This window comes from Neovison vison, chromosome 1 (assembly GCF_020171115.1).
Source record: "Neovison vison isolate M4711 chromosome 1, ASM_NN_V1, whole genome shotgun sequence".
NCBI classification, from domain to species: Eukaryota; Metazoa; Chordata; class Mammalia; order Carnivora; family Mustelidae; genus Neogale; species Neogale vison.
Window position 1 is genome coordinate 88,679,387 of NC_058091.1, and position 18,371 is coordinate 88,697,757.

An 18,371-nucleotide genomic window follows, 5' to 3' on the forward strand; every position below is an offset into this window, starting at 1 on the left:
CCACTTCTCATACTACCCCCTTTCCTGGAGCAAAGCAACGCAGTTGGAGAGCTGATCACAGGGCCCCAGTTGGAAGGGATCCCACCCAAACTGGAGCCCTGGAGAAACAGCCGGGGTTGGAGGAAAGGGGTGGGAGACGATCTCTCCCCTCGGCTAAGATGAGAAGTCACAAACCTCACCAACCGAGAAAACACGGATTCCATGCTGGTATGCGACAGAGAAGTGAAACTGCAACTCCAGTGCTGCTCACCCCCTCCCCACGGGCACCCCAATCCCCTCCCCCAGCCCACAGCGCGCCCTGCTGCCCCAAGATGGTAGACACCTGGCTCCAAGGCGAGGGCCTGCCCTGTGCTCTCCTGAGCTCCCGTTGGGCTGCTGGAGCTCTGAGCCACAAAGCTGGCTCTCTTAGAACTGTGACAGCCTAGCAGGGACCAGAGAAACCGAGGGCTTATCAGCTCCAAGAGGTAAGCAACTGTGTCTGCCCTGTTCTCTTCTCTTTTGCCCACAGTGAGCACAGCACCAGGTGTATCCATGGAAGGCGCTCAATGAACAGACACTGAGGGGGTGGATGGGTGGACGAGCGAGTGCTGGACCCAGAAGACTGCCTGCTGGCAACAAGCCACCAGGAGTTTCACAGGATTTTTGACAAAGCTTGACTCGGCTCGCTTTCCATCTGTCTCAGAGACTGAGACTGGACCTGAGAGCTCTGGAACTCTCTATATCTCTCAGCCTCTCGATGTCTCCATTTCCTGGTGCTCAAGATAATTATTACCTCACTGAAGTGTAAGGATATGACCCTTCTCCATGCCTCCCGAGAACAGAAGGGCCCCTGAAAGGGTTGAATGTGGTGTTCTCAAAGAAGTTACCCCGATCCTATAGGGCTAATGGGACCAGGGCTCCCTGAGGGCTTCCAAGAGGCTCTGATCAGGGCAAGGGAGACTCGAACCCTCTACCCTGGACCAGAGATGAGGCAGTCCAGGAGACAGTGCATTTGTCAAGGGCTGACGGCCCCTCTGCCTTACGCCTCACCCAGAGAGAAGTCCCTGTGAGAACATTTCTCTCAGAGTTTCCCCATAGATCGCCAGCCTCACCATGTGACATCAGCTCTCTTGGTCCCTGCCCTTCTCCATCCGCTGACAAACATCGGTAATTGCCGCTCCTCCCCCCAGAATCCAGTTCTCATTCCTGTACCTTCCATACTAGGAACCAGCCCCCAGCCCCCGGTATATATGATTCCCAAGCTTGTGGCTCAGCGTGGCAGATGACCAACTTTTGGCCACAGGGATAGGCAATCTGTCCAGTTTAGGTCATGTCCAGAAAAGGAAGGGCAATGCCTCTCCTTTTCCTTTTCTTCTGACTGGCAAGGTCTTGGACCCTGGACCCAGGAGACATGGCGCGGCACTGTCTTCAATGTCCCAAGGCTTAGAGAAGCGACATCATGGGAGAAGCTTGGGTCCTCAACACCGTCAAAGGTTCAGATCCTCCACCCAGACGTGTATGTGAGAAATTACCATTTTGTTTCAGTCCCTGATTTTGGGGAGGGTCTCTGTTTACAGCAGTCTAGCCGCCCCCCCCGACCCTGCCGCCAATGCCTATCCCAGAACATCTTTGGTGCCAGGATGCTGATGGGTACCAGGAGTGTGAGAGGCCTTCTTCCTCATGCGTTCGGCTCCAATCACCTAACTCCATGACAGCTGCTTTCCCAAGGGCCTGAAAGGGCCTTCCGGGGAGATAAAATCCCCCTGACCCCCTACCCAATTCACGCAAAATGGAGGCAGGAGGTGAACGTCTCCCTCCCTCAGAATACACACCATCTTCTTCCCTCAAACTGACCATTTCCCAAACTATTTATCGACTTCGTGAGAACAGGCTCTTCCTTGCTCAGAGAACCGCCACACCTTGTCAGGCCAGCCCCGTCCCATGGAGTAGATGGTGAGGGGGAGCAGGAAATGCCCCAGCTTCAATCTGGGCCCACGTCTCCTCCTTCCCGCTTATCAGCCTTGTAACTCTGGACAACCTCTTAGCCCCTCTTGCCTCAGTGGGATAATAATCATTGTTTACAGGTCAGTAGAAGGAATTCAAGGTTATACTCCTGGTGGCGTGCCCAGCACATAGTAGGTGCTCAGTAAGTTGTGGCTGTTGTTACCATGGCGGGAAGTGTGGGACTACTGAGGGCACAGCTGGCCCCTGTGAGGGGTGGCGGGAAAGGGAAGGGGGAGAGCGAGAGGGGAAAGGCTGCGTGGAAGGTGAGAGCAGGGCAGAGCAGGGAGAGGGTGGAGGGCACAGCTGTGCTGTCTATCAGTGGCCTCCAGCTGTGCCCATCTCACCCATCTCCACCCGGCACTTCTGCCTGGGCTGGCCACCCTCACCGCTGCTACCATTGTCCCCACACTGTCAGCTGCTGTTTCTTGCCTCATCTTCCTTCCTGCCTCTGATAGGGCAGAAAAAGGGGACAGGAAGCAGCTGTCTTGCCCAGCAACCTCCCTACCCTATAGGCTGGACTGGCGGGAGGGGGGTGTGGTTGAGAGCCCAGGCTTTGCTGACAGACAGGCTGGGTTCCTCCCCCCCCCCCCCCCCCCCCGGGCTCTGGTCCTTAAGAGCTGGTGACCTCAGCAAGTTATGTGGCTTGTCTAATCCCTCAATTTCCTTGTCTGCACAATAGGGATAATCAGGCCGCTCAGAGTAAGGCATGAGACCACGCATGGCGAGCGCCTGGCAGGCGGCAAAGGGCTGATACACGTTAGCTACATCGCGGCCACCTTCATGGGCAAGTAACCTATGTAGTCATACAGAGCCCCATGCTCAGAAGGCCCCCCCGACTTGGTTTAATGCTCTATTGTCACCATCTTGAAAGTCTAAATACTTACTTAAAAAAAAGTAAGCACTAGCCCAACATGGGGCTCAAACTCGCGATCCCAAATTCAAGTCGCCTGCTCTACCAACTGTGCCAGTCAGGCGTCCTAAAAGTCACAATCATTTTCGAACAAGGGGCTCTGCTAATTCTGTCAGTCCTGGATATTATAGCCTGTATTACAGTCTGCTGGCTCCCAGGGGTGGGGGTGGGCTGTGGAAGGGAGGAGAGGCCTAGCAGTCTGCTTGCTGGAGATGTGGGTCACTAGAGGGCCCTGGGGACTCCGGGGGACATTTAAGTACAGTGATGTCGGTCGGACCCTGCCAGGTCGCCAGCAGCAGGACCGAGAGTGAGGTGCCCATACACACCCTCACTGGGCCTCGGGGCAGACGCGAGCACCCTGTCCTCCGACAGCCAGACCAACGGAGAGCCTCGGGAGGCACCCCCCTCGTTCCTCTTTTAGCCATCCCCCCCATCGAGGGTGAAGATTCCCAACACACCTCAAGGCACACACTCACCCCTGCCCCTGGCTTTGATACTCTCTGTCCCGGTCAGAGGCCACATACAAGCTAGGAGCATGGGAGTTATGCCCAGAATCTCTCCAGGTTTGGCTGTGATGGGAGCCAGTGCTGCCCTGATGCCCAGCGGTGTCCAGGTCCCGCTGGGTCCTGCTGTGCAGGCCGGGACTGGTAAGGGACTGACAGAAAGGAACGTGTTAATTACTACTCTGGGTGGCCCAAGGCGTCGGTCCAGCCCCAGGAAATAGAAAATATCTGCTCCTTCTATCTCCTCCATTTTAAATCCCAGGTTAGCTGGGCATTTGGTGACTCAGTCGGTTAAGCATCTGCCTTCAGCTCAAGTCATGATCCCAGGGTCCTGGGATGGAGCCCCACATCGGGCGCTCTGCTCAGCAGGAAGTCTGCTTCTCTCTCTCTCTCCTTCTGCCCCTCCCCACCACTCATTCTCTCTCAAATAAAATCTTTAAAAATAAAAATAAAAAATAAAACAAATAAGATCCTAGGTTAGCATGTTTGGAAAGTTGTCTGAGGCAGGGACTTGAACTCTCAAGAGACGTGGAGGTTCGCAAGGATTCCCCTAAGCATTATGGTAAGGAATGACCTCCTAGAGCGGCCATAAACCACCTAGGGAGGCACCTTTTATACCTACTGCCTGCCTCTTCTGCTAGACTGTGAGATCCCAAAGGGCAGGGCCCACCCACAGGGAGGGCAGACCAGATGTACGCAGTCGTTAGGACCCCTGCACACCACCCTCCCCACACACCCCACACCGCCCCCCATCCCAGTCCTGCCTCAGCTTCCCCAGCCTTCCCCTCTTCTGTTCCTGGGCCCACGTGTGAGTCTGAGGGTGGCCGAGCCTGGCAGGTGGAGCTGGGATGAGGCCCCGTCAGCATCCGCCTCCGGCCACCTGTCCCGAATACTCACTCCCTTCCAGACAGCTGGACATGGGCCCCGGAGTCTCTGGTTAATGGAGGGGGGCAGTGTGGGAAGGTTCTGAGGGAGCCAAGCCAAGACTGAGGGGAGGCCCTCCTAGCTGATGGGATGCTGAGTGTGCATGCATGGGGGTGGGGTGGGGGACAGTGCTGGGAAGAAGCGGAATTGGGGGTGGGATCAGAGAATGGAATGTGGAGTTCATTCTCCTGGGGGCACAGCTGTTTATTTTGATCTTCCCGGTCAGCTGTTGCATATTCCTTATCTTGGGGCTAAATCCAGACTCCACCTCCCTCACTGTTGCTGAGCAGGGAAAGGCAGATATTGTGGGCTACAGTCCTGCTCCCGCGCTCACCACCCTTGGTTCCCACTGCTCCAAGCTGCTAAAATGGACAAGGAGAAATCAGGCCCCCCCTACCACCACCAAAGAAATGCCAGCTCCACCCATCAGATCCACTCTGTGCCCATCCATGGGTAACTGGGGCATGACAGTGTGTCATCCAAGGTTAAGACCCACCCCCAACGGCCATGACAGCCGGAGCTGGCCATCCCAGAGGTGCCTAGGTATTTCGGTGTTGTTGGTCCACTGGACCGGAAGGATCAGCAGCTGGTGTTGGCTTAGTTGTGAACATGAGGCAGCCATCCCTCCCCAAGCCACATCAGGATCTCCTGGGGGCACGCATACCAGATGCCTCATGCCATCTCTTTACCTGGCCTCTACTGTCTCTGAGGAGAGACCATGAAATCAGACAGACGTTCTATATACTTATGGAAACACGACTCAAGACTGTAACATTGTTCATGTCATTACAGAGCCGGAATATTTGGGGGGAAAAAAATAAGAAAAAAATCATGCATAGTTCTACTGTCCCCCCAAAATCACCACTGCTAACACTCTGGTGTATTTTCTTCCAGTCTCTTCTGTGTGCATGTGTGTCTGTGTATGTGTGTGTAGAATATATAATTGCCATATGTTGTGTGTACAGTTCTGCATCCTGCTTTCCTTCACTTGATATATAATTAATTTTTGTGATATCACATATCTTTGCAATTGACTTTTTAAAAAAGATTTATTTATTCTTGAGAGACAAGAGTGTGCATGAGTGGAGGGCAGAGGGAGAAGGAGAAACTTAAGCAAATCTGTGCTGAGCAGAGGCCACTGTGGGGCTCGAACTCATGACCCTGAGATCATGACCCAAGCAAAAACCAAGAGTCAGGCATTTAACCAACTGCACCGCCCAGGTGCCCCTGCAGTTGACATTTTTAATGGATATCTAATATTTTCTTTACCAGAAATACTGTATTTTGCTTACTCATGCTCTATTGTGAGGCAAACTGCTTTCTGAAGGGAGAGTTTACCACGTGACAAGGCCACCAGCAGGGCAAGAACACGTCCAGTCAGGTCCACTATTGTGCAAGGATACCACTCACTATTAGACATAGTTTTTTGTTTTTTGTTTTTAAGATTTTATTTATTTGAGAGACAGAGAGAGAGACAGAGAGCGCATGAGCAGGGGTGTGAGGCAGAGGGAGATGGAGAAGCAGGATCTCCCCTGAGCGGGGAGCTCAACGCGGGGCTCAATCCCAGGACCCCAGGATCACGACCCGAGCCGAAGGCAGATGCTTAATGACGGAGACACCCAGACATCTTTTTAGGTGCAAACCAGGATACCTTTTGTAGACTCTTCCCTTGTGGCTGTCAAGCATCCAGTCTTCTTTCCTACAGCACTGCCACTTCCTTTTGGGGGACTCTCCTCTTCCCTAGTACAGATTGGGGAGCCAGCCTGCCTGCATGCACCACAGACACGGGCACGGCCAGCCCCTCCATTCCCACCATGCCTGGCCAGGCAGAGGTGTGACCACTCGGCTCCTGGAATCTTCCAGAATAAAAGAAAATATCAGAAGTACATTATCCGGAGTAAGGGTAACATTGCTTTGTGAAACTTGTTTGATATACGTGTGTGCGCATGCGCTCATGCATGTATATAAAACAGGTTAAAATGAAAACCTTTCTAGTTTTGGGAAAAACACTGCCCTAATTGAACTTGACTTACTGAAGAAAAATAATGGAGCAATCTCTCCTCGATATTTTTATAGTTCTCCCCACATCTTTAGAACCCAGGAACGTGTACTTCCTTGCCAACAGCCTGGTATATTTCAAGGTGCACCCACTATCTCTCTCTTTTTATAGCCTGACATCTCCCCCTACCCTTCTTTACTCAGTAATACTTAACAATAATGGACATATTTTCCTCCTGGTCTTTAAGTTTCTCTTAACGGCACCACGATTCTGCCAGCCACACAGGCTGAAACGTTCTGGGGAGGTCCTGCCTACTCTCATGCATTCATTTACCGCAGGCACCCATGGAAGTCTGGAGAAGGCACACAAGCAGCACATGACAACATGCTCCATCTTAGAAGTATGTGTGGTGCCCAGCAGGGGAAGGGCAGAGCAATTTCACAGAGCGGATGATTATTCATACCTTCCTACCAAATTACTAATTTACAAATTACTAATTACTAAGTGCTGTTGCTTTTACCTTCAAAATATTTAGCCAAATCACCCCCTTATTTCCATTTCCACTGGCCTCACCCTACTTTCAATCCTTTTTAGATTTTGTGTAGACTCTCTCTTACCAACTCTGTTCTACCGCTGCCCTAGAAATCCTCTTAAAACAGTCTGATCATTGCACCTCCATGCTCAGAAGCCTTCTGTGGCTCCCCATTGTCTACGAAATAGAGTCTAAACTCCCCTACCCAAAGCTGTTGATTTGGCTTCTTCACTACTGCCCTGTGTTCTACGAGGCCACAGGTTCTAAACCAGTCCACAGGTTCTCCCTTTCCAAACACCTGTCTGAGGCCAGATTTTCTTCATGGACATCAACCAAAACAACACACTATAGCAGATGAGAGCAGAAGCCAAGGCGATAACTGGGCTGTCTTCTACTAACTCAGGCATTACAGAGATTTGCAAAAAAAAAAAAAAAAAAAAAAAAAAAAAAAAAAGTAAAACAAAGCCACACTGCTCACTAATTTTGAATAATTTAATAATATAGTTATTGCTTTATTAAAAAATACGATGCTGTGTTAACACACAATGAATTTTTACTGTGACTTTAGAAGATATTTGTATTTTTAAAATCTTGCATTTAAAATGAGAAGTTGGGGCGCCTGGGTGGCTCAGTGGGTTAAGCCTCTGCCTTTGGCTCAGGTCATGGTCTCAGGGTCCTGGGATCGAGCCCCGCATTGGGCTCTCTGCTCAGCAGGGAGCCTGCTTCCCTTCCTCTCTCTCTCTCTGCCTGCCTCTCTGCCTACTTGTGATCTCTCTCTGTCAAATAAATAAATAAAATCTTTAAAAATAAATAAAACTAAAAAATAAAATGAGAAGTTAAGGGGCGCCTAGGTGGCTCAGTGGGTTAAGCCTCTGCTTTCCGCTATGGTTATGATTGCAGGGTCCTGGGATCGAGCGCAGCATCGGGCTCTCTGCTCAGCGGGGGGTCTGCTCCCCCCCCCTCCCCGCCCCCGCACCTTCTGCCTGCCTCTCTGCCTACTTGTGATTTCTAATAAATAAGTAAAATCTTAAAATAAATAAATAAATAAATAAAATGAGAAGTTAAATGTCAAGAGCCACAATCTTCAAAAACAAAAACTCTTTGGGATCCTTAGTAATTTTTTTTTTTTAAGATTTTATTTGTTTATTTGACAGACAGAGATCACAAGTAGGCAGAGAGGCAGGCAGAGAGAGGAGGAAGCAGGCTCCCCACTGAGCAAAGAGCCCGATGCAGGGCTCGATCCCAGGACCCTGGGATCATGACCTGAGCCGAAGGCAGAGGCTTTAACCCACTGAGCCACTCAGGCGCCCCAAGGATCCTCAGTAATTTTTAAGGGTGCAATGCCCCAGCCCTCTCTCCTCTTTACCTTCACTCATGTCTTCACCTATCTGCCCTAGTGTCTTGCCAGAGTTTTGGGGTTTTCAAAAAATGTTTTATTTATTTTAGAGTCAGAGAATCAGAGAGAGTGCAGGGAGGAGGGGCAGAGGGAGAGGGAGAGAGAGAATCTCAAGCAGGTTCCCCACTGGGCCCCAGTGAGCCCACATGACCCTAATACCATGACCTGAGCTGAAATCAAAGGTCAGACACTCAACCAACTGAGCCACCCAGGACCCCTGGAGTTTTCAAACCATGAAAAAAATAAGAAAGGGCATACTAAAAATAATTATTGTTATAAAAACAATGGTGTTACAGAAATAGCCATTAATTATTTTAGAAAGAAACAATATTGATACACAGAATAAGTAAGCGTGGTAATTGTTATAGAAACAGGAATCGAAAAATGACTATTTCTACAGTGTGGTTTTCAGCAAAAAACTCAGATATTCAGAAAAGTAAAAAATTACAAAACCACCACCACTGAAAACTATTCCTGGGGCACCAGGCCAGTTCAATGGAAGAGCATCCAAATCATAAACTTGGGGTTGTGAGTTCGAGTCCAACATTGGGTCTAGAGATCACCAAAACTAAATAAATTTAAAAATAAAATAAAATTTCTCCTGAATAATTTCTCCTTAAGTCCACTCCTCTTTTATTTTCTCAAATGACATCTCTGAGAAGAAATTCCTGGTTAATCCATCCAAAAGCAACTTCTCCTTCCTCCAGATTGCCCCAGCACTGCTACTCAAACCTTTCCTGTGGCCCAGGGAGCCCATGAGAGCCCAGGAATGAATGCATATTGAATTTCTCAATGTGCCTCTCTAACGAACACAAATTCAATTACATCCACTGCAGGAGACACTAGCATTAGCCACTTAGATATTATTTATACAATGTGGTCCCTTAACTCAAACCCAGCATCATGTTCAACCAAGGACTCAGCCATCTGTTCCAATGGCAACTGGCCGTGTTGGTAGATTCTCAGAGATGGGGGAGAAGGCCCAAACTACATCTCCTATGTTCTATGAGCAGTTTCAGGAGGCTTTAGTGGTCATTTTCAGATGGATTTTGTTTTTACACTGACCTTGAACCCAGCACTGCCTTAACTGTGACTCTGCTGTACATGAGCAATGGACAAGACCTCTGAGCCTCACAGATGTTGCTGGAGGGACACACCAGATGGGTGAGCCCGGGATCCTAGATCCTAGACCTCTGGACAGGGTAGGGTATGGGGTATACATCCTTGGCCAGAGCCACTGCCCCTTTTTGGGTGGGGTACCTTGAAGGTGAAGTTTGCAGGTCCAGTGCGAGGACTCAGCTTAACCCCCAATTCCAGAAGGGTGTCCTCAGCCACTGCCCCGAAGCCACACCCCTACCAAAGCCTGAGTCTGGGGGAGAGAAAGGAAAGAAAAGGAACATTTGGGGGTACAGCTAGAGGAAAAAGCTGTGCGCACCATCACCGCAGATGGGGTGGCTGTGGTCGGGCTGATTCATCCAGGGCTCCCCAGATAGGTCAGGGCCCCAGCCCCACCTAGCAAAGCTCATATCACCACCGCCCACTCTTCTGTTTCCTGGGTCTTGTGTGACACCTGACCTGACTGTTGGGGCAGGGCTGGGCCATCCTCACTCCCTCCCTTCAGTCTTGCTTGGCTTAAAGGGCAGCTCTGCAGCTCTGGCCAGGAGTGCTGAGGGACAGAGGAGGCTCTGGGCTTGCCTGGGGAACTTGGACCCACACCACCATAGCTCCACAGAGACGTGCACACACAAATTCACCATCACACATGGAGGCAGCTCTGGGGCCTACCTGTCTATGTGTCCTGAGGCTGTGTTCAAGGCAATGTCTCCACAGAACCTGAGGACATCTCACACCCACCCTGGAGGGTGAACACACGCATGTGGGAACACACACACATACACTACACAACATGCAGGAAAAGTCCCACTCAGGTCAGAGTTCTTTCAGCCCCCAGGCTCTCGGGACTGACTAGCCATATGACCTTGTGCAAGTTACTTAACCTCTGTGCCTCAGTTTCTTCACCTATAAAATAAGGGAACCTCGTGGGATTCTTGGGAAGAACAAATGAGAAATGACTTAATAGACATGCACATTTACTAAAAACTGATCTCAAGTAGAACATACTGTCCGCAAGTGTCCACTACAGCACCTGGCTTATGGAAGTATCATGCAAAAAATAGGCTATCACTATCTCCAGAGTGTTTGCTGCCATGTGCCTGGGAAGAAATGAGGGTTCAGAGAAATCCACACAACAAATTCCCACAAGGAATGCAAAAAATGACTCCCAGAGCCATATCAGATGAAAGCCAAGGGAAGGCAGGATTTTCTGAGGATGACCCAGGAAGCACCAAGCTCATGTCCAGCATTTGTAAAGAGAGTTTTTGGGGGGCGGTTAGAACCCAAGAGGCTGGTCCTAAGCTGAAAAGGACTGTTTCCCTGGAGACACAGAGACCCAAGAGAAAAATTCAACCTGGTCCTAGAGGTGGAGTCAAATCAATTCCAAGAGGACATAGAGGCTGCCTGTAGGACCAGCAGGTACCAGCAGACTGGAAAGAAAAAGGGAGAGGGTCCAGGAAAAACCAGAATGTTCTACTCCCTGGCCTATACTCGGCTATCCGCTACATCTGAGAGTCTGTAACCCCAAGATCCTCTCTTGCTGTGATGAAAATAGATTGCACATGTGAACAGCCTCCAAGTTTGTGGTTCTACAATAGATACTGTTTAAAGAAAAGGGACTGAGCTGGAAGGAAGGGGAAACAGGGGAAACGCACCCTTGACTCACAGGGGCCTGGTGTTGGGAGGCAGCAAGCCTCCCTCCCCTCCATAATCCAAAGTTAGCCTGTGATAGGCGCTTGCCAGAAAGGAGTAAACCCTCCCTTGGGTCTTATCCAGACAGAACTGCTCAGCCCCCAGGGGTGAGCTTAGGCAAAAGTCTATGAAGGATAGATGACTTCCTGGGGACAGGCAGCCTGGGGGGCCCTCTATACCCTCATCCTCTCTCCCCATGGCTGCCTGGCTCCTCCTGCCATAGCCTTCAACACCTCCAGCTATAGCCTAAGTTGGAGCCTGAGGTCTGCATCTGAGGCCCTGCTCCTGCTTCCTTTCCCAGAACTCAGGGCCCCTGGGGAGGGGCAGGAGGAGCAGCCTGGAGGGAAGAGAATAGAGGACAGGAGGGAGGGCGAGCTGGAGCAGACAAAGCTGGGGCCAGAACTGGGAGCTTCTGGGACAGTCCCAATTTCAAGTATTCTCGTCCAACTGTCCGACCACAGGCCAGAACTTGTGGGCTGGTATTTATTTTAGAAAAAAAGGATGAAATGGGAGTCCTAGGTAGAATGGTGAGGAAAGAAACCCCGGCTGCCTCTTGGTTTGGGGATAGCCCCTATGCCCACCTCAAGCAGCTCTGGCTGGAAGATGACTAAAACCACAGAAAGATGGGAGACTCATCACTTATAAGGACTCACGACCTGTCTGGCACTGGGCAGGGTTTCAGGTGCATTAATCTCCCGTGCCCAGTGCTGGGGGTGGCCTCTGAAGCCTCAGCCTTTTACTCTGTGTAACAATTTGTGCCTCAGTTTCCTTGTCCGTAAACACATAACACTAGTGCCGGCCTCGCAAAAATGCCGTGAGGACAAAAAGGAGAATATTTGTTATACAGTAAGCATTCAAGGAATATTGGCCGTTAGGGATCCCCACAATGACCCAGTGAGGTGGGGACTACAGCCACACCCACCTGACAGATGAGGAAACTCAGTTTTACACTAGCAGGAAGGGACCAAGCCAAGACTCAAACCAGAGTGGTGTGTGTACAAGACACTGGCTCTCGTAACCTCTCCACAAGAGAAAGCACGAATTAGGGGTTACACACACAGACTTTATGCCAAATGGCCAAGTCAGACTTCCAGCTCAGCCACTGACCAGTTGTGCGAATGGAAGCCAGCTGCTTAACCCTTGGTGCTTTGGTTTGCTCATCTGTAAAATGGGCCTCCTGCCTTATTGTGAGAAGGAAGACGCGCCTAAGGAAAGGTTTGGAACACGACTAAGTGATGGGCTTGGCCTCTACAGTGCCCTCTGGTGACGGGGCTTGGAACTGCACTCTCGGTTCCCGCTCATGTGGGGGCCCTCGCTGCTCTGTGCGTTTCCAAGGGCGTCGGGGGCACCAAGCAACCCATCTCTTCTCCACCATTCCTAGACAATTCCTGGGCCTCACCTTAGGAGTGGCCATCTCGGGGGCGACTTTCAACCAGAGTGGGAGAAGTGGCCACTGAGAGCAAGTGAGGGGCAGCTTTTGAGGCCCTTAAAGGAGACAACATGGTGTCATGCCTTTGAAGGCTATGAAGGGCCATGCCCACAAGGGCTGCTGGCCCTGCCCTCTGCTCCCAACACACAGGTCCTTCTATCTCAAGGGCAAAGGAAGATGAGGAGTGTGGGGTGGGGAGAGAAGGTGTGGGGAGGGAGGGGCCCCTAGGGTAAGGAGCAGCCCCACGGTCTCAGACCTAAGAGAGCATTTTATGGGGGTTGCATTGGGTCAAAAGTGGCTCCCTGGGTCCTCGTGCAGATAACTGGGGAAAGGGTGGGGCAGAGGCCCCATGAAACGAGCCCGCAGCTGAAGGACCAGATGGTGCTTTTGGCCCAGTCTAGCAGTCCATGGACAACACACTGGGCAACAGCCCCACCTGGTGGACACATGGGGATCGCCATGGGGAGGAGAGCAGAGGGAGCAAAGGGATGACCCAGAAGGGGAAGCAGGTGAATAATCAAATGGGAAGTTTAGAGCTGGAAGGGGCTTCGAGGTTTTTTCACTAGCAGAAGCCCCTCCTGAGGTGCCCTAGAGCCCCGCAGACAAGGAACTCACTTCTTCAGACGGGGATCAGGCAACTACCTGTTAGAAAGTTGGAAAAAGTCTTTTGGAAAAAGTCTTCCAAAGTCCTCCAAGTCTTTTGGAAAAAGTCTTCCAAAGTCCTCCAAGTCTTCCCCGCACTGCTCCCTACCTATGGGCCTCCAAAGACAACCTCTCAAATACTTGAACACAGCTACAATATCCTTCCTAAGTCTCCCCATTTGTTTCAACCATTCAGAATCTGACTTAAGTCATTCACCCACTGCATCTTTTCTTCACTTGGTGATCCTTTTAAAATACATTACCTTCCAAAGAACACCTTCCGGTTCTCTATGTAAGCCACCCTTCCCCTAGCAAAGTCATTTGAATTTCAACTTCCTACTCTTCAAGGTCTGGTATGATACAGTATTGTTCAGGTCTGATATATACTAATGCTCTGATTTGGCTATTAATTTAAATGTCAAGAGCACAGGCTCTGAAGTCAAATACACCAAGTGTTCAAATCCGGGCTCTGCCACTTACTAATAACTGTGTGACCTCGGGGAGGTTTCTTAGCCTTTCTGGGTTTCAGCTTCCTCGTCTGCAAATCGGGGACAGGGATATTTACTACCCGGCACTGTGATGAGTATCAAGTGAGATAAGGCCAGTAAAACATTTGGGACAGCTCCTGGCTGCCTCATTCAGCTCCTAAGTGACCATTATAAGTGCATTCCTCTGAGTTTAGGGCTGGAGGGGGTGCTTTGGGGAAGAGAGAGAAGAAAAGGAGAGAAGACCTTCTGGAGTTATGCTGCCTTTCCAAGGCAGTGTGAATGCTGGGTGAAATCCAATAAAAGGGTACCTTACTTTGGTCTCATTTCCAGAGGTGTCTCTGCCAGCCCCTCCCCAACACCCCCCAACACTGGCCAACCGCCCTCTAATCCCCCAACATCCGCTGCCTCCACCACCACCAGCCCAGCCACTGTAATGGGGCCACTGTAATGCGCAGGTCTTGACAGCTCTTTGAAACTCAGAGGGTTTAAAATTTAAATGTCTTTGAGGGTAAGAGAAACACACCAAAATAAACATACCTCCTGCTGAACAGAGAAAGGGAAACTTGGCAGGCGCCCCAGAACTTTCCCCACCCCCAGCCCTCCCTAAACTTCCTCTTGTGGTTTCTCAAGAGTACAACCTGTTCTCCCCAGCCAAGAAAGCGCCTGGGGCAGGGGGCTGGGGCATGCCTAGGGTTCCACCGCTCCCCACCCTATGACAAGGGAGGAAAGTATGCATGGCAGAAGTGGCCTGGAGGTCTATATAGTTCTGAATTTCACAACCTGCTTACCTGTTATCTTGGCCTTTACCCTCAACTGCCAGCCTCAAAACCCATCCTCACCCCCAACACAGGCCTCTCTCTCAAAGATAGATGCACAAGGTGGTTTTAATTTTTTTTTTAAGATTTTATTTATTTATTTGACAGAGAGAGATCACAAGCAGGCAGAGGCAGGCAGAGAGAGAGAGAGGAGGAAGCAGGCTCCCTGCTGAGCAGAGAGCCCGATGCGGGACTCGATCCCAGGACCCTGAGATCATGACCTGAGCCGAAGGCAGCGGCTTAACCCACTGAGCCACCCAGGCGCCCCGATAGATGCACAAGGTGGTTTGACTACAGGTAGAGGGGGACCACTTCAGGCCTGCCCAGATCTGTGCAGAGGACTCTCGAGAAACACCTAGAGTTCCAGAAAGGTACGGCTTGGAATCCCTGGAGCCTTGGCCCTGTGGCCTGGCTCATATTCAGGGCAAGGTCCCAGCCTGCTGGGAGGGAGTGGGTCAGATACACGGTGGCAGCTCTGAGATGCAGCAGCTGTGGGCTAGAGAAGCGAATATCTTCTACTGTTTGACTATCTTCTTTACTCAACTACCAGGCTGGGACTGTTCCTCTTGGAATCTAGAATATGAAAGTCTCTGATACTCTTAAAAGATTCCCACCAAATGAGGGGCCCAGGTGTCCCACATCCTCAGATTCTGGCACATCACACCTATGTTGCCTCCTTTCCTGCATCAAACTTCAGTTTGTTCCTCTTGAGGCTTATTCAAGAAAACACACACACACACACACACACACACACACACACACACACACGGCCTTAAGGAAAGGATACCAGCTCAGTGCTGTCCCTACAAGCCTACTACAGATCTACTGGGGCTCCATGTAAACCGTTACCAGGATCCACACTCTGCTACAAAGTTTCTCTCCTGCCTACCACCCAAGATACAGGTCCTTTCAGAAACTCCTAAGTCCCTGGCTTAAGTGGACATTCTATGTGGTCAGTCAGGGAGACAAACTAGCCTAGGGTTAAGAACAGGGTCTCCCAGGTCAAGTGACCTGGCTTTCAATCTCAGCTGTGCCATTTATTTCTGGTGTACTCTAGAACAATGACTCACCTCCTCTGTGCCTAGGCTTTCCCATCTACACAGTGAGATAATTCTAGTGCTGACCTCATAGGACTTAGGGAAATTAAAAGAGGACATTACACTCCAAACATTTAGAAGGGTGCCCCACAGCACTAATAAGCATTAGCTGGTGTTCTGAACCTTTGAGGGAAGGAAACAAAAAAGAGGCACTAAGGACCAAGGCAGTCATGGTCTCAAGGACTAGGATCCTGCTCGAATTCTCAGAGATGCTTTTGACTGGAAGTTCCAGGCAGAGTAGAAGCTCTGATTCGTTTACCGTTATGTCCCCAACATCTAGCCTGTGCAGAGGATGGTCACAGCTAGCAAGTGGTGAATGAATTAATCAAATGTTGTATCAGTCATCTCTCCAAGGAGCCTAGGAATCGACAGAGCTGCAGGGACACAATGGGAGACCTAGTTCTCTTCACCTGTACGTGTCTGGTTCCCAAGAGAACTGAGGTTGGGGGCATAGAGGAAACAGTGGAAACAGTCCTAAGGTCCAAGAATGAGGAATGGGTACCCCAACATTGTGTGGATGGTCACATAACTCTCAAGCAGACTCCCCCCAGCTGCACGCAGCTAGGGATTCCTGGATTTTTAGGGACCAGCCCAGACACTTGCCTATCCCTGAATTTATCCTGTTCATTCCCACCTCTTCTTCATACCTAGACAGCAGGTGAAAGACAGCAGGAATGCCTTCTGGGTCCTCATTATACCCCAAGGTCCAACACCAGTCAGGGTTCTGTACAACTCTGCCGAATGAACAGGTGGCCCCCAAAGACTTCCTACCACTTCTCAGCCTGGTGACTCTCCCCTCACCCAGAATCCAACTCCAAAGCCCCCTTCTCTCTGGAGTCTTGCTAGCCAGCCCAAGTTGGCACTTTATCTCTGTTCCATGATGCACACTAAACATAGATGAATAACATCATTGCACCCTCAGCATCCCACGAATTCCAGACCGATAGTAGGTGCTCAATGTTTGCAGATGAAACCATTATGCTCCCTTAGTAACAGCAACCAAGTTCTTCAGTTACTCTTCTTGGCAATACATTAAAAAAACCAGAAGAGGCTAGTATACCCATCAGACACCAGAGTGACAAACACTGAGGGGTCCTTCCTTCCAGTCCTGTCTTCTGACCTCCTTCCTTCCTCTGCTCTCGCTGGCAGGAGATTTGGAAGGCTCCCTGCCCACATTGGCTCTGCCTTCCTACTAGCCTCCCATCCCTATCTCTGAGGTATGAAGAACGAAAGCCCAGTGAGGCCAATGGGCTTCTAGGTCAGCTTAGAGAGCGGCTGTGGGGATAGGGCCCAGGGCTTCGGGGAGGGGGGGTACATCTCTGCTCTTCGACTAGGTGCCGAACAGCTCACCGAGAGAGCAACGGAGCCGAGCTTTGGGGGACAACGGGGAGGTGATGACGACGCGGGGACCCACTTAACCGACCCAACTCTACTCGCCCCAGGCGTCCAGCCCGAACTTGGAGGCCCCAGCGAAGGGGGGAGAGGCTGACACCGCATCTATCTAGGCTTCTTCAGCCATCAAGCCTACCTCCATAGTAGGTGAGCCCCCCGGAGCACGGATCGTGGCCTCATTCTCCCGTCGCCTCTGACTTCTGTCTTTGGGGAGGTAGGGGGTCGCCACCTCCAGCCGTGGGGAGGGGCGTGCACTGCTGCGTCAGGCGACCCAGCAGAAAGAGTCTCCACCCCCGCAGGCGCCGAGTGTTTACAAAGTCCGCGCCGCGCCGCGGATCCCGAGTTTAAAGCTGGGCAGGAAGTGGGGAAGAGGGGGCGGGGGAGACAAAGGGGCTGGGTGCTCGGCTCCACTGAAGTTTAAAGGGCCTGACTCCTCCCCCGGCCGCCCGCGGCTCGCCCTGCAGCCCCCGACCCTAGTGCCCTCGGTGAGGGGGCGGGGAACGCCCCCAGGCTCAGGTGCGCCTGCGGGGCGGGTGCGGCGCGGGTTGCCAGGCCTCTGCGCGTTCGCCAGTCATTCACGCGTCGCGCAGGAAATAAACAACTTCAGGTGCTGTTTCTTGACCGCTTACTACGCGTCTGGCACTGTGCCAGACCCTTTGTGTGTATTAGCTTATTTTCTTCTTTATCAGTCCCACCCCAGTTTCATACCCCCCAACACGCACAAGTAAACTGAGGCACAGTGTGGTTAAGGAATGCACCCGAAGTCCCACAGCCTGCGAGCGCTATGATTCAAAGCCAGCGTCTGCACCCTCCCAGGCACCCGCAAACGGAACCGAACGAGGAGCGGTGCGGCCCCCGGTGCCTGCACGGAGAATCCCGTCCCGGAGTGGTTGATGAGCGACGGAGACGCTTAAAAACACAAGCCCCGCGCCTACGCCGCGCCCTGGGAGTGAGGCGGGCACGGGACAGCTTCCTGACGCCCACACCTCCAGCCTCGCCCCGCAAATACCCGCGGCCTGAGGGCAAGAAGGCAGAGGAAGACCTGGGCTAGCAGGTCGGTAGGCTCCAGTTCCGAGCGGACCACTGGCGGGCTGCGGGGTTGTCAGCACGAAATAAGACTTCTCCAAATTTCCATGTCAGGAGACTCACTTGGAGAGCTTCCCAGTACGAATTTCCAGGCCCCTTCCCCACTGAGTGAGTCATTGGCACCGGGCGGGACACAGCCAGGTGCTGCTAACACCAACCAAGTTTGGAGCGTTCCAAGGATGTGCTCTGAGAAACGATTTCATCTAGGAATAGGTGTGATGCTGCGGGCGCATCTTCCTAGCCAATTCCGACGCTCACTAGGGCCCCAAGAACCTACCACGCACTGAAGGTCACGTGAGCCGGGATCCTGAGACATACACACCACCCACCCACTTGGGCTTAGGAAAGCTTGTAGGGGTGCACGCCGCCC

General features: G+C 51.5%; 1 protein-coding gene across 3 annotated transcripts in view; it reads right to left on the minus strand.

The window, feature by feature from the left end:
* CCND3 (cyclin D3) overlaps positions 1–18,297 on the minus strand; it is a 95,804-nt gene extending 77,507 nt beyond the window's left edge. Inside the window, exon 1 of one of the 3 annotated variants that reach the window (XM_044250730.1) lies at positions 18,279–18,297. Coding sequence is in view for 2 of the 3 variants with exons in the window: in XM_044250731.1 (XP_044106666.1) it covers positions 17,052–17,057 (6 nt within the window). In the remaining variant the exon portion in view is untranslated. Of the gene's footprint in view, positions 1–17,051; positions 17,291–18,278 lie in introns of those variants that run through there. The other 2 variants (XM_044250731.1, XM_044250727.1) reach the window with 2 other exon arrangements.
* Between the last annotated feature and the right edge of the window lie 74 nt (positions 18,298–18,371).